This window comes from Coturnix japonica, chromosome 1 (assembly GCF_001577835.2).
Source record: "Coturnix japonica isolate 7356 chromosome 1, Coturnix japonica 2.1, whole genome shotgun sequence".
Lineage (NCBI taxonomy): Eukaryota > Metazoa > Chordata > Aves > Galliformes > Phasianidae > Coturnix > Coturnix japonica.
The window spans coordinates 119,554,440-119,568,506 of NC_029516.1; the positions used below are offsets into that span (position 1 = coordinate 119,554,440).

Sequence of the window (14,067 nt, forward strand, 5' to 3'; positions counted from 1 at the left end):
TCTGATACCTTCTCTGAATTTAATTTACTCCAGTTTAGCAGATAATTGCAAAAATGTAAACTCATGCAGTAAAAAAAAGGGAAGAGAATCAAAGTGCATCAAAAGAAGCCTTGCTTTGTGCAGTAATTTATCAGCATCTTCTGCAACATAATCTCCTCAAAACTCAGTGCAACTGCTGGTATTTACAGAGTACAGTACAGCTTAGGCTCCAATATACAATTTTAATTATAACTGCATTCAAAAGCACATTTTTCATCTAATTTTTGTATCTTATATGAACTAAATACTAAACTACAGCATTTTCTGCTTCATTTACATAATCCTCCACTTGAACATTATTTCTTACTGTGGTATAGTGCTTTATGAGGATACATTAAAAAAAAACTAATAAAAGTTCAATTAAACATCATAAATGTAGCCAAGTGCATATTTTAATACTCTTCAGAGATAATGTTGCTGAAGTGTTATAAAAAACTAAACTAGGGCTTCCTTAGTGTACAACAATTGCACATAATAAAAGCAGCTTAAATCATAATTCTAAATTTAGGAACAGTTTTACCACTTAAGTAATCCAGACCCTAAAAGGTAGGAGTGCTGGAATGGAGCAGAAGAGCAGAATGAACCACATTAGAATTTGATCAGAGCTAGAGGGAAACCAGAAGAAATGGGCATAGCCAGGGTCAGCCCATGCCCAGTTTTGAATTTGTGCCAGTAATCCACGACCCTTAAATACAAGAACAGAAGGTGATCCTGTAAGGACAAGGTAACAACATAAAGTAAAATGTCTGTGTATATATTTGTCTATATATTTGTTATTTCAGACAGGGATACACTGGGAAATACACCAGGATCACTTCTAATACATTGTGTCTTATGTAAGGATTGTCACTTAGGGGGCTAAATGGGGCTAAAGCTGGGAAGCAGATATTAATGTACAAAATAGCATCCCACCCTGATGCACTGTGGCCTCTTGGCCATTCCACACATCATGCTTAACTGCTGTTCCTGGGATGGCACATGGGGTGGAGGACAGCCCATGGTACTGTATGAGACAGGTATTTGGTTATGGAAGTCTCTTGCTCACTATGGCAGAATCAGCATGTTTGGAAAGTTCAGTGCAGGAGCATAATGTTAGAGAGGGCAGGGAAGGTATTGGCGACCCATTTAAATGCTTGTGCTATAGGCATTTCAGAAAGACAGGAACAAAGGATCTGATTGGAGTCAGGCCAAATGTAAGAAAAATTTACTCAATCACACAGCTACACAACTGTTATCTCGATGGGCTTAGTATAACGACGTCAATAGCTCAGATTAGATGAACAGATGAAGAGTTCAGATACCTAGAGAGCGAGTTACTGTTGCAAAAAAATAGCAGCCAAAATTAAAGAATGGCTTCTAATTTAAATGAAGTGAAGAAACATGCAATAAGTAGGGGTTCTTATTTCTGCAAAAATGCAAAACTCCCCAAACTAATGCCAGTTTAGTGAAATACCAGAGATGAAGAGAGTCAAAATCCGCTACAAATTCCCAGACATGACCCGGATTCACGAGTTAAAAATACTCATGTGAAATCAATACCTAGACTAAAACCTGCAAGGGCAAAGTGTATATGCAAAGAGGGAGAAAGGAAAAAGGTATTAACAACAGGCACTTGAGCTCCCATGTTAAAAACAGAGGAAGAAATCTTTACATCCTCACAGTTAAACTACAGCTGTGCCTCTTTTCTTGTATGTCAGATAAATATTCTGAGATCAACTAATTTCAGTAGAAGCTGAGGGAAGCACTTAAGAGTCAAACCGTGGGAGAGAGGGTAGGACCACAGCTACCCAGGCTTACATTGTTTTAATATGCCAGGCAATACACCCTGAATTCCCAAGAGGCAACTGCAAACCAAAGGCAGAAAGATACTTCTGTGAGAGGAACTACCTGGCAGCCAACTCTGATGATTCCAGCACTGATGAGTGAGGTGTGGGTGAAATTGATGAGTGACAGTATGTGTGAAACCTTGGCTCCATCTGCTCTAGTGGAATAAGCAGAACAAGGATACCAGCTCTATCATTGGATCATCCATGCTGTTTGATGGCTAATACTCTCCTTGGCATAGTTTTGAGCTTTCTCCCAGACAATGCCTGGGCACAGCTGGAGGACAGCACATGCCAAGGGCTGTTCTCAGGAGGCAGTGAGTGTTCTTTGTTTTGAGGAGTGAAGACAGTTCAGTCATAAAAACACAGTGCTGGACTACTTGCCCATAGGGAGTGGAAGGGCATGGATGTAGCCTGTAAACTCAAATGAAATCTGAAGTTCTGGATTTCTTTGGGACTAGGGTATAATGGCTATAAATTCTTTATCCCACGAGATCTCATGCTGGAGTTGTTTAAAACATCCACTTCCCACCTAAACAGGATCTTAGAGGGGGGAGGGTGGTCGTACAGAGAACAGGAAACGTTAATTATTTAATCACAGAAGCAGTGTATGCAATGTAGGAACTCAATGTTTATTTTCTCATTGTCAGTATAAGAAAAATACAGTGCCACAAGTTAAAAGGAGGCATAAAATGGAATGGTCAGATCAAGTCTTGAAATTGTCTGAAGCCAAGAAATTGAGCATACGATTTGTGACAAACTTAGTACAGCAGACATTGGTTTTATCTGACAGTTAATTGTTTAGGTGGCTGATGAGAAGAGTCTTTTCCTTAAATGTGCTCCTAGGGGTGCGCTCAGCACTCTGGAAGTCTTTCCAAATACTTCAGAAGACCAGGAGTCTTTGAGGAATTTTAATCAAGGTGAAGCAAACTGGTTTCAACTGGTTGTGTGAGTAACAACCCAAGAGCACAAATTCCTTTCCACACTGAGAAAAGAAGAACAGGGAAAAAGACTGAAAAGTAGAGACTTGGGTCCAAGCCAAAACTAAGAGATATCACAGAATCACAGAATTGTAGTGGTTGGAAGGGACCTCTAGAGATCAGCAGAGTCCAACCCCCTGCCAAAGCAGGCTCCCTACACCACGTCACAACAGGTAGGCGTCCAGGCGGGTCTTGAATATCTCCAGAGAAGGAGACTCACCACCTCCCTGGGCAGCCTGTTCCAGTTGCTCCGTCACCCTCCACTGTAAAGAAGTTCTTCTGCACATTTGTGCACAACTTCCTATGCTGTACTTTCATCCCATTACCCTAGTCCGTCCCCATGCACTACTGAAAAGAGACCAGCCTCCCCACTATGGCTCCCCACACCTCAGGTAATTTATACCCCTGGATCAAATCCCCTCTCAGCCTTCTTTTCCTCAAGGCTAAACAGACCCCAGTTTCACTTAGTCTATCCTCATAGGGTAGATGCTCCAGGCCCTTCAAGTAAGAAGTTATCACTTCAGCTTTTTATGAGCTTTATGCATGACACCTTTATAGCTAGAATATTTCCTGGATGTGTGGTTTATCTATAGATGGGAATAGTGTCTCACTGTAGGATACATTCCTAAAGCTGTGTGTACGTACCACCTGAATCCATGGAAAGAAAATTCAACAAAAGATAATAATAATAAAAAATTCTTGAAAAACAAAACAAAACAAAACAAAACAAAAAAAGAAAAAAGAAAAGATGTGGAAGGTGGATTACTTTGATCCCAAAAGGTCAGAAAAAAAAAAAAAGAGAAGATACAGAGAAGAGAAAAAACAAGCAAACCACACACGAAGTTTGAAAGGGTAAGCCATAGCGCAAGTAAGAAAATAAATAATCCCAAGGAACAAGTTCTCCTCTGTATTCATAAGGAGAACTGGGAAGCAGAGTGTGCTCTGCTCTTTTTGTACTACACATGCAGTGTTTGGAGGAGGTGTGAGACTGTGCCCTCTGGCACCCACAGCATGTCTGTGCTTATCACTTCAAGGACAACAGACTTCATTTCTAAATGCAGTTATTGGGAATTCTATCATTCAGCGAAATTACAGCAGCACTGCATTTGGCTTGAAGCATTACGATGTAGCTTTTAAAATGTTCTCTTCATAGAGTCAGAAATGGCCAAATATCCAGGAAATCTTGTTAAGAATTAATACTGGGAGCAACATGGATGTTGCTTATACGTGTGCCACACTGGATACCTCAAAGCACATTCAGATCAGGCAGTAAACAATGGCAGAACAAGAAAAGCAGTATTTTGCCTGCCTTTTGAAGACTCTTAGCTATATTTACTTTCATATTTTGATGCATGTGTGTACAGCACTCTGCCAAGCAAGATATACTTTTTATTGACCTACTTGTGTTCCAATTTATTGCTAGTGACAGCTGTTGTCAATGATCTAGAGAAGATAAATTGAGACTAAAGCAGAGACTCTGATTGGTCAAAAAAATTATTGTTTTAAATCGAATAAAAGAGATTTAGTCTTCAAACTACAGAGTCTGATTAAAATGAAGACTTTAAAGCCATTGCTAGATTACAGTAATTCCAAACTTCATGGATTATGAGATGAAATACTTCATAGGCATCATTTTGAACAAAATGCTGCCATTAGGATTACTACGTGACTTTAGACATACAGTACTGCATTTCTTCAAATCCTCTGCTGTGTTACTATAAGGATTTGAAAGACATTGGCTGCCATGTTTAATTCGATCCTTTTAACATGAGTCAAATTTGTTGACATTTTACATTTGCAGTCAGTCCAATCTGCTACATTTCAGTGACTTCTTTACATGGTAAATTCAGGATCAAGATCTAGAATAGCTGATATTTGGTGGTGTTTCCTAGATACAGCTTGTGGATGACAGCTGTAGTACAGAAAAGACTCCTTCCACTACTTAGCACAACAGGCATTTAGACATTCGTGTTTTTTGAGGGCAAATTAAGACGTATTTAACTTCTGTGTTTTATCTTATTTGGCATTTTAGATTTTATTATTTTTTTTTTTAATGGGCTGTAAATTTATTGGGGACATTCTACACATAAGGCACTATACACCAACAGTTTTATTGTATCTCTCCCTGTAAAGGTGAAACGGTTGTACTGAAGATTCCTGCCAGAGAAATCACACGTATCACTAATGGAGAAAGCAAGTCATAAAAGCCTCTTAGATGACAGAGATGGTGAGAAAAAGCAGGTTTCTTATGACAAAATTGCAGAGGGAAAATACACAAAATGATCCCCTATTTTTTTTTTGTCAGCATCTTGATGGAGAATCAGATGAAGACAGATACAATAGTTCTATTGTAGTTGTTTCTGACTGTATTTTTCTAATCCAAACAGATGAGCACATCCTACATTTTGACTTATATAAGGTATACTGATACATTTTTGCCATGTATGTACATGTTTAAAGTGCAGAAGAATGGAACAGTCGCAAGTAAATCATAGATGATTCAAGTATTTCAACAAATGTGAAGACTTACGTAGTGATTCTAAGCAGCTTCAAATTTCCTCAATGGAAATCACTGAATAAATGTGTTGAAATTTTTGAAAAATAGCATGGAGGGACGTAGAGAAGGAACAAAAATGAGGATATATACACAGGGGAGAGTTTTCTCCAAAAGGAGCAGAAAGAATGATTACATTTATTGAGTTTACATCTCTTCATGACTTTCAGGAAAGTACATAGAAATTAATCTCACCAGCCTTCTCTTCTTGACAGACAACAATACAGTTATATCATTTTAAAGTCTGTGGGAATTACTTATATGTCATAGCAGGAAATCTGGATTCTCCCGATGAGATACTGCCACCCCTCTAGTTGTCTCTAAGACTCGGTTCATGTAAACGAACATTACAATTACTACAATTATTAGTAGTAATATTTATCAAAATCCCCATTCTGGTAGAAAACAGGGCTGTTTTCTTAGGGTTTCCCTAAGTAAATAAGTGCAAGTGATGTTATTGGTGAAATTCTGGGAGTACAAAAGGTGTGTCAAGGTTACACAGCTTATGAAGCTGTATATGCTCCAGGCAGTCTGAAACATTGCTTGAACAGAATTTCTTTTGCACTGGACAAAAAAGTCAGTATTTTAATTCCAGAATATGATTTAAAAAAATAAAATAATTAAAAAAATAAAATAATTAAAAAATATAATAATTAAAAAAAATAAAATAATTTTTTTAAAAAGTAGGTTTTCTTGATATTAAGGTTCCAACCTTCAGTTTTACCTTCAACTAAGTGATACCATATCCTACACTGTGGGAAATGAACCAGCAGTTTTAATTTACCAAAATGAAAGTGAAGACAATTACAAGCTCAAAGCTCAAATTATTTTCAGAAGGGGCCCTTCTGAAAATATCCCTCCAGATATTCATGTTAACCACTGTTGCTTGCTTCTTTCTCTTCCTTTGTGACATCTTTTTCTGAGCAGCAGTAGCAACAAGTGAAGCAGCTGTCAAGGTCTGTGGATACAAGGCTCCCATCTGTCCTCTCCCCTTGTTCCAAAGGACACACCAAAAGGGAGTCCCTCTTGCCCTTCCTTGATATGAATATGTATATGTCTGTAGTCAGAGATGTGCAGAATTAATGCTGAAGCACTAATAGGGCCTTCCCTTTATGGCCATGACGTGTCCCACGTGGGTGTTTCTATTCAGCTCATTGGCCAAAGAAATCCATTTAAACTCAGGTCTGAATCTTCAATCCCTGTTCAAGCTTGCTGTAGGTGTGCCTGTGTCTTCAGCCCTACCACAGCGGTGTGTGTGCCAGGTCATGGCACAACTCTGGGGCTTTCCTCCTGGTTTGACCTCAGATCCACCTCATCACTATGCACACCTGGCAGCCAGTGGACCCTGTCTGACCCTGTTTATCCTCACCAGACCTGATCCTGATCTGACTTCCTGGATTGACCTTGTACCTGTCTCATCACCTTGTTTCGTGTTTCTGTGACTGGATTCTCTGCTGGCATAGCCACCACCCCACCAGTCATCTTCTGTCCTTCTGCTCCTGGCCCCCCATCCCTTAGGCAACAGCCAGTCTTTACTGCTTCCTGATGTTCAGAGGCTTAATTTATGATGATAAATAAAATACTTTATAAACTATGTCTCATTCATTGTTCAATGTACAGTATTACTATAATAATAACGGCCATATCTCAGCTCCACATAAACAAACTGTAATTTCCTTCTGAAATGCAGAAAGCTACATTGCTTACTTTATTTAAAGTTATCTGTACTTACATATCATCAAAGATAAGCTTTGTCCTTCTGCAGTCCCTGGGTGCGCTGGACAGAGGTGACCAAGGCTCTGTTTGGGTCTGTGGCTTATTGCAGAGAAGAACATTTTCTGAATTGGTGTGAACTGCTTTCTAGACAACAAACAGCATGGAAGACATTGAGCTTTTAACTTCAAAAAAGCAACTATTAAACCTCAGATAGTCTTTGCATTGTGCTGTAAACTGCCAGTTAGTTTTCCTATTTCAGCAGGCAAGATGCTGAACTATCCTGTGACTGACAGCCACCAATTCACAGATGCTGCTCAGAGCACTGAGTTTTGATGTGACACACAGACAAAATGGAGCTGAACTATCAGTCATCATCAAAACACTCTGCAACAAAGTCAGTGAAATTATGGAAGAACGGATCAGTTTGGTCATTGAGAAGATCAAGTTACATCTCCAGTCTTCAGCTTCCAAACCGACACTGTACCTTGCACCAGGAGAACAAGGCGAACCCCAGTTTGCCCTCAGCTTATAGCCACTGTCAGAAAACATAACCATTTCTCCTTCAGGTAGAGGATGGAAATTTAATAGGGAAATGCACAGAAAGTTAAAATGGATAAAGACTACTTCCTCACTTAGGATCCCTGACAGAAATTCAAGATACCACCTAGATACCCCATGAAGGGAAGAGACAAAACAAAGCTATGTTTAACATTTATAGTTCATGAGCTCTCATATTCCGTACGGCACATCCAGATCAGTTCAGACGGCTAAAGTTTTCAGATGAGTAATCAGATACATAAGAATTTTATTGCAAAGGGTTTTAAAATGTTGACCAAATGGTGCATTGCTGGGCTATGCAGAAAATCTCAGTGAAAATCATTTGCTGAGGGTGTGGATCATAAAGCAATCGCCTTCTACTTTTGATTACCAGCACATTTGCCTGTGAAGGAATTTACATTGTTTTCAGGATATCCTGTGAAGACTCATATCATTATGATTCTGAATGGGTTATAAACCTCCAAACTTATGTTTTAGAAGTTAAAAAGTCTAAGATACTACATTTATTCCATGAAAAGATAAATCTACCACTGCTATGCATTAAAATGTATTTTAACTTGAAGGGCATAACTATTGACAACTTATCTTTTGACTATGTCTAAAATTAAGATTATATTTACTACCCCCCTCTTCACTCTTTAAAAAAATAAATAAATACAATTAAGTATATACATAGGTCTTTATGGGCTAGCTATCCTCACTGGTCAATTATCCCTGCAGCAAAAGCAGCTGGAAGAGACCACTGGTACAACTCAAGTATTCTCGTTTCCTGAAAGCTGCTTAGGCACTAATACTTTGGCTTTTGAAACCTCTTATGTATCAAAGAACATACCATTCAGAAACAAATACACACTGGATAAAATCTTCTGTAGCAAAGAAAGGAGCATGTGCCTTTCTAGCAGCAGAAGAGTGCCTCAGCAACTTGACTAGATTGACTACAGCAGTGGAAAACAGTATGAGTATCCAAGTTACTTCTTCTAGGTATTTTACACAAAGCTGCAAGAGGCAACATTCTGACCTTAGTCTTCTAATCACAGTGTCCTGCAGATAGGATACTATTTAGAGAGGTGAGAGAAATATAAATCCCCTCAACCAGAAGCACTAACAGACTCTTTAGTCTAGTGTTCTAATCACAGAGCTCACGGATAACTGAAGGGGAACATTCACTCCCACTCTCTCTGTACTCTGAAGACTGTGGCTAGCCCCCAGTTTAGTAATAAGTCCTTACTTATTACAAAAGTATTAAGTAATACTAAAGAAGGGGTACTCTGGAAACTTTTAGTGTCATTAAGATTCTCTGACAGCATAAATATCTAAATGCCTGGGCTGCGATGGAGCTGAGTTGCAAGACTCATGCTAAGCTGTTCAGTGGTGTCAACAGCAAGCACTAATGTATGAGAAAACTGGTTGGAAGCCATGGAGAATTACATAAATCCAGATACACTCACAGGTAGGTGGTGGCTGAGCAGAGGTCTTATACAGTGCACCACATTGCTGGATGTGGGGCCTTGCATTATGCCCAGGAAATACTCCACAGGCCTAAATCCATTAAATCTGGACCACCAGCTTTTATCTTTTGCTTATGTAGCCTTTGTTATTTGTCCAACTTACAGCCTGCCTTCCTGCTGTTCTGCACCTTGCTAAACACCAAAATATAAACTAAACTTACAGTACCGCATTCATTATTACAACTTTTCAGCATAAGATTCTGCAAAGTTATCATAGATTCAATACAAAATGAAAAATATCAAGATGGGGTTTTATATTGTTAACAGCAGTACAACTTACATTGAAGTCTCCGAGATGTGGCTGTGACTGGATTTCACCCTTATGCTTTTTGCTGGAGGAGATGGAAGGTAATAGACTGCTGCCATTAGGTCTGCTGGAGGAAGTTAAATCATCGCTGGAGTATTTGTGTTTTGATGCATCAGAGAGGGGAGAGACGGGTGACCGAAGTACTTTCTCATTTTTATTTATTGGTAGTGCCAAACTGGAAATGGAAATTACAGTAATGGAGTGTCACAAAGCTGGGTTTGAGAAAGGTAAATGTTTTATATATTACCAAAACTTTGAATTTAAAACCTGCTGGCAGTATAAAGTCTATTGGTATCTGGTAACAAGCTTTACAGTATTGGGACCAAGAGTTCATTTACAAATTTGTATCATGTTTATCCTCTTTTCCTTCAAGGCAAATTGTAATTCTGGAGTTAATACCAAGTCTGTATCAGAGTGCTTGAAAAAAAATACAGAGATAAATGGCCACTTGCTCACCATCTCTTAAGGGATAGCCGGAGATGAAGATTAGACTTTGAAGTGTAAGTTTAGGTTATGGAGCCCTATTTCACTATTAGAGTTGACAATTTATAAGCCACGGCAATAAAGCCATACGTGAACTAAAAGAGGAAATGTGTTTAAAGATGACTGGGTTGTCTTTGTGCTCAATGGGCAGCCCTTGGAAGCACTGTTTATTCTGATCTACCACTGATGTTAAAGACAAAGAAAGATAGGCTGGTACTGCAGACAAAAGGAAACATATGCAAACGGCAGCCACAGAGAAACATGAGCTGATCTATACCGCAAAGAAGAAAGCTATATAACATTTTCAATTTTCATTTATATTACAGAAGCTTTGGATGAGAAGTCTAACGAGCTATAAAAATATCTCCAAAATAAGTTCTAGATGCACTAATTTAAAGAAAATACGTATCTGGGAATTTTAAAGCCACATGCACAAAGTAAGCATTCTTAAGGAGATGGTCTGCATTTAAGACAAGAACTGTGATTAAGGTCAGACAGACAATTTTAACACAATACCTTCCCTTGTCACATTCCCCTTTATTCAGCCTATTACTTTTTATGGACAATTCTCACTTCTTTATGGTTACTGTATCAGACAGTGTACACTTAATGGAATCGCAAAACGGAAAACGGTACAAAATATACTTTATTTCTGCACATCATTTCAGGGAACAGAGCTAATTAAACGTGCTCTTATCATACATTTATCCATTTATCTGGCACGCCTTTAAAAACCAGCTGTGAGAGAAGCAATGAATCATCAATTCAGAACCCTTCCCGTTTCCCACAGTGTAGTACTTTTAAAATACAACACAAACTGTGTTGCTTTAATGACCAAGTGCTGTTTATGAATGAAGGAGTCGGGGTGTGTGAAATGGACAGCTGCGTTGTTCTTTTCCCTCCAAGAAAAATAAGAACTTTAGGACTATTTTGAATGTGCAGGCTGACACTGTTATTTCTTTTCCCTTTTTCAAACATAAAACCATACCTTGGCTAGCCATGTTTATACATCACTGTCAAAGTGTAGGACTACAGCATCCAGGAGAAGCCATGGCTCTTTGGAAGTGTACCCAAGCCTCAAAAGCTTGGCCCTGAGCTTGAGGACTCGCTACTACTTCTATTTGTGTGGCAGGCCTTTTGCAAGGACCCTGGCACTTTACTTAAGGCCCACCTACATGTACTGTGAGCAGTCAAACTATAGCATCCCAACCTTGTTATCCTGTGAAGCTGTGCAAAACAACATGCAGCACATTCTAATCTGCTGGCACTTCACAGATAGTGGACCTGATGTAGATGTAAGATATTTAGGGTTACTCTGCCTGCTGTGGTGGCCTTTTGTATCAAACAAGACCTTGCTCAGACTGTACGTAGGAAGAAAGGTTGTTGTATGATGCTAATGGCTGTAAATTGTGCCAGAGGAAGTTCAGGTTGGAGATGATGAAAAAAACTATTCTCAGAAAGAGCAATGAGACCCTGACACTGGCTGCCCAGGGAGGTGTTTAAGAACCATGTGGATGTGGCACTGAGGGATGTGGTTAGTGGGCATGGAGGGGGGTGGGCTGGTGGTTGGACTACATGATCTGAGAGGTCTTTTCCAACCTTAATCATTCGACAATTCTACATTAGGCTCTACAACATCAAGCTCTCACATCTGAAGGTGTTTTTGCTCCTCTCTTTGCTACTAGCTATCAGCTGTGCTGACATAACCGTCTGTGCATGACTTACAGTAGCATAAACCACACAAACTTCTGGGAAGCAGCACAGACGAGGGAAGAATTAAGAAGCAAATATTAAAGACTTCCTTTTTTCTTTCTTTCTTTGTTTCTTTTTTCTTTTTTTTTCTTTTCTTTTTTTTTCAGTTTCAATCTAATTACTGTTGACTGATTTAAACCCAGGCATAGAGTCAAGAGTCTGAAACTCATACACTGTAAGGAAAGAGAAGATGGCTGCCCAAGTGAACCAGCGCCTACAAGGTGATGTCTGAGAATGTATCTCACACAACTGCATTGCTCTATCTATCCTTACTCATTCCATGAGCCTCACACTCGAACTAACAACTCTGCACAATACGATGAAAATGCGAGTATATAAATGTGTCAGGAGCCGCTAAGATGTTCATTAAACCAGAAGAAAGCAGAATGCACTGAGCAATTTTTCAACATAAAATGTTATAATTAAAAAATAACTCGTATTACAGGCAATAATAACACAGGACATTAAACTGCAACTAGTTGTATGACTCGGTGGTAAATAAGAAGGAAAATGCTTACCTATTTTCATTCATATTGCAGTGATTTGCTGTTGTGATGCTGTGGGCAGAGGCAGCTAATCGCGAAGAACTCTCTCGCTCTAAATGAGTCTTCTTGGTGTCTCTGTACTCTTCCTCATTCTCACACTGAGTAAAGAGAAAAATGGCAGTCTTGTAGGTTTTGTGTTTACTGAACATCTGAAAGTACTTTGACAAATCAGATGCTGGTTTTCTGACATCCTGATGCTTTCTTTAAGCATATACCTAACAAGGATGAGAGAAGATTGGTTCATGCCTTGAAAAACTAACTATCTAAAGAGGCAGTGTGCAGACAAAGGAGTAGAATATAGAACTTGAATCATTTCAACCACATTCCCACCTGCACCTTCAGATATTTTTTTCTTTATATTGCCCTCTTTGCGCATCTCCTGTGTGCTTTTCTCTTGCCTAGTGCTCAACCTCATTCCTCCTCCTTCTCCCTCTCTTTCCTTGGCAGTAATGACCTTCCCTGCATTACTAAATACAACAGATCAGCAACTGGCTGATGAGTGACTGGAGCCAGTTGGCAAGGAACAGCTTACATATATGTGCTCAGCTTGCTCCTCCTTCAAACCATGGTATGCCATATTCAGGCTGCCTTTTGGGAAGGGCCCTCAGGCAATGTGGTCCATAGCTGGGGCCACAAAGTGTCTGGAAGAAGCTGGCCTGCTACATCCTGGTCACATCTGGCCTACTCATATGAATGTAGCTCATTCATATGAGCTGCCACTATCTGACTTTGTCTTGCATTCCTTACTGCTTCCTAATGGCTCTGTTTTCCCACCTTCTTACAACGTCCACATCCCTTACCACTTCTAACTTCTTCCTGTGATGACCGAGTTTTACTTGTGACCCGCTGATTATTCTGTATTTAGTGTTTTGCTGCATGGCAATAACATTTTCTGGTATTCGCTACCACTGTGGCTGTGTGCCTTCCAGGTGGCGCAGTGGTAGGAATGCCGCTTGCAACATTGGAGGCCTGGGTTCGAATTGCCCCTGTGGCGCAAGTGCCGCTCTGCTACACGGGAAGCTCGAATCCCGGAGGTTGGACTCGATGATCTCTAAGGTCCCTTCCAACCTGCACGAGACTGTGATACTGTGATACTGTGTTGCTACGGGTTAACATAGCTCATTCTCCACCTGAGTGAATATCTTAAATCCTTTGCCAACTTTACTTTCCCCATTTTCTTTAGATCATGACAGAGGTGGAAATGATAAAGACCTCTTTTTAATGTTGCAGTTATGCCTGATTATCTATTCTTATTAGTCCTATTCTTTAAGTCTTCTGGGAAGGCAGATCAAGTACGGTGTGTTTGCATGGCAGTTATCACAGGGAGGGTCCTATTTCAGGCTGAGGGGCAATTTGGTACTCCAGCAATGCCTTGTATTTATTGTTACAATAAAACTTCCAACAACAGCAATGCTTTAAGATAGAAGACAAAAACATAATTTGTGCCAGAGAAAATCAAATTAAGCTTTTCTAGAATGACTGCATTTATTCTGCTCTTCTATCATATCCTCGTTTCCTTCTGGGTGTATGGGCTGGCAATATGACAAAGAAATTTCCTATAGCACAGAATGTAAATCTTTTGCTTCTGCCCTGCTTTGACCCGGTCTCCATCACTTTGTATTGTGCAATTACTTTCATGCTACTTCCTAAAGAAAATGCAGATAGATGCATCTCAGAGCTTAGCAGTAGCTCTACCAGTGGCAGATACTGAAAAAATACTTTCAAGTACTTAAAAAAAAACCACGCAAGAATAAAAAATGAAGATAGAAAAAAAAAAAGGAAGACCACTTTAGATAAATGGT

The 14,067-nt window shown here is 39.5% G+C and overlaps 1 protein-coding gene across 1 annotated transcript in view; it reads right to left on the reverse strand.

The window, feature by feature from the left end:
* AFF3 (AF4/FMR2 family member 3) overlaps positions 1-14,067 on the reverse strand; it is a 315,282-nt gene that overhangs the window by 24,744 nt on the left and 276,471 nt on the right. The window contains exons 12-14 of the mRNA XM_015850512.2: positions 12,239-12,363; positions 9,459-9,660; positions 7,129-7,256 (exon numbers count right to left, since the gene is read on the reverse strand). Coding sequence (XP_015705998.1) covers positions 7,129-7,256; positions 9,459-9,660; positions 12,239-12,363 — 455 coding nt within the window. The remainder of the gene's footprint in view (positions 1-7,128; positions 7,257-9,458; positions 9,661-12,238; positions 12,364-14,067) is intronic.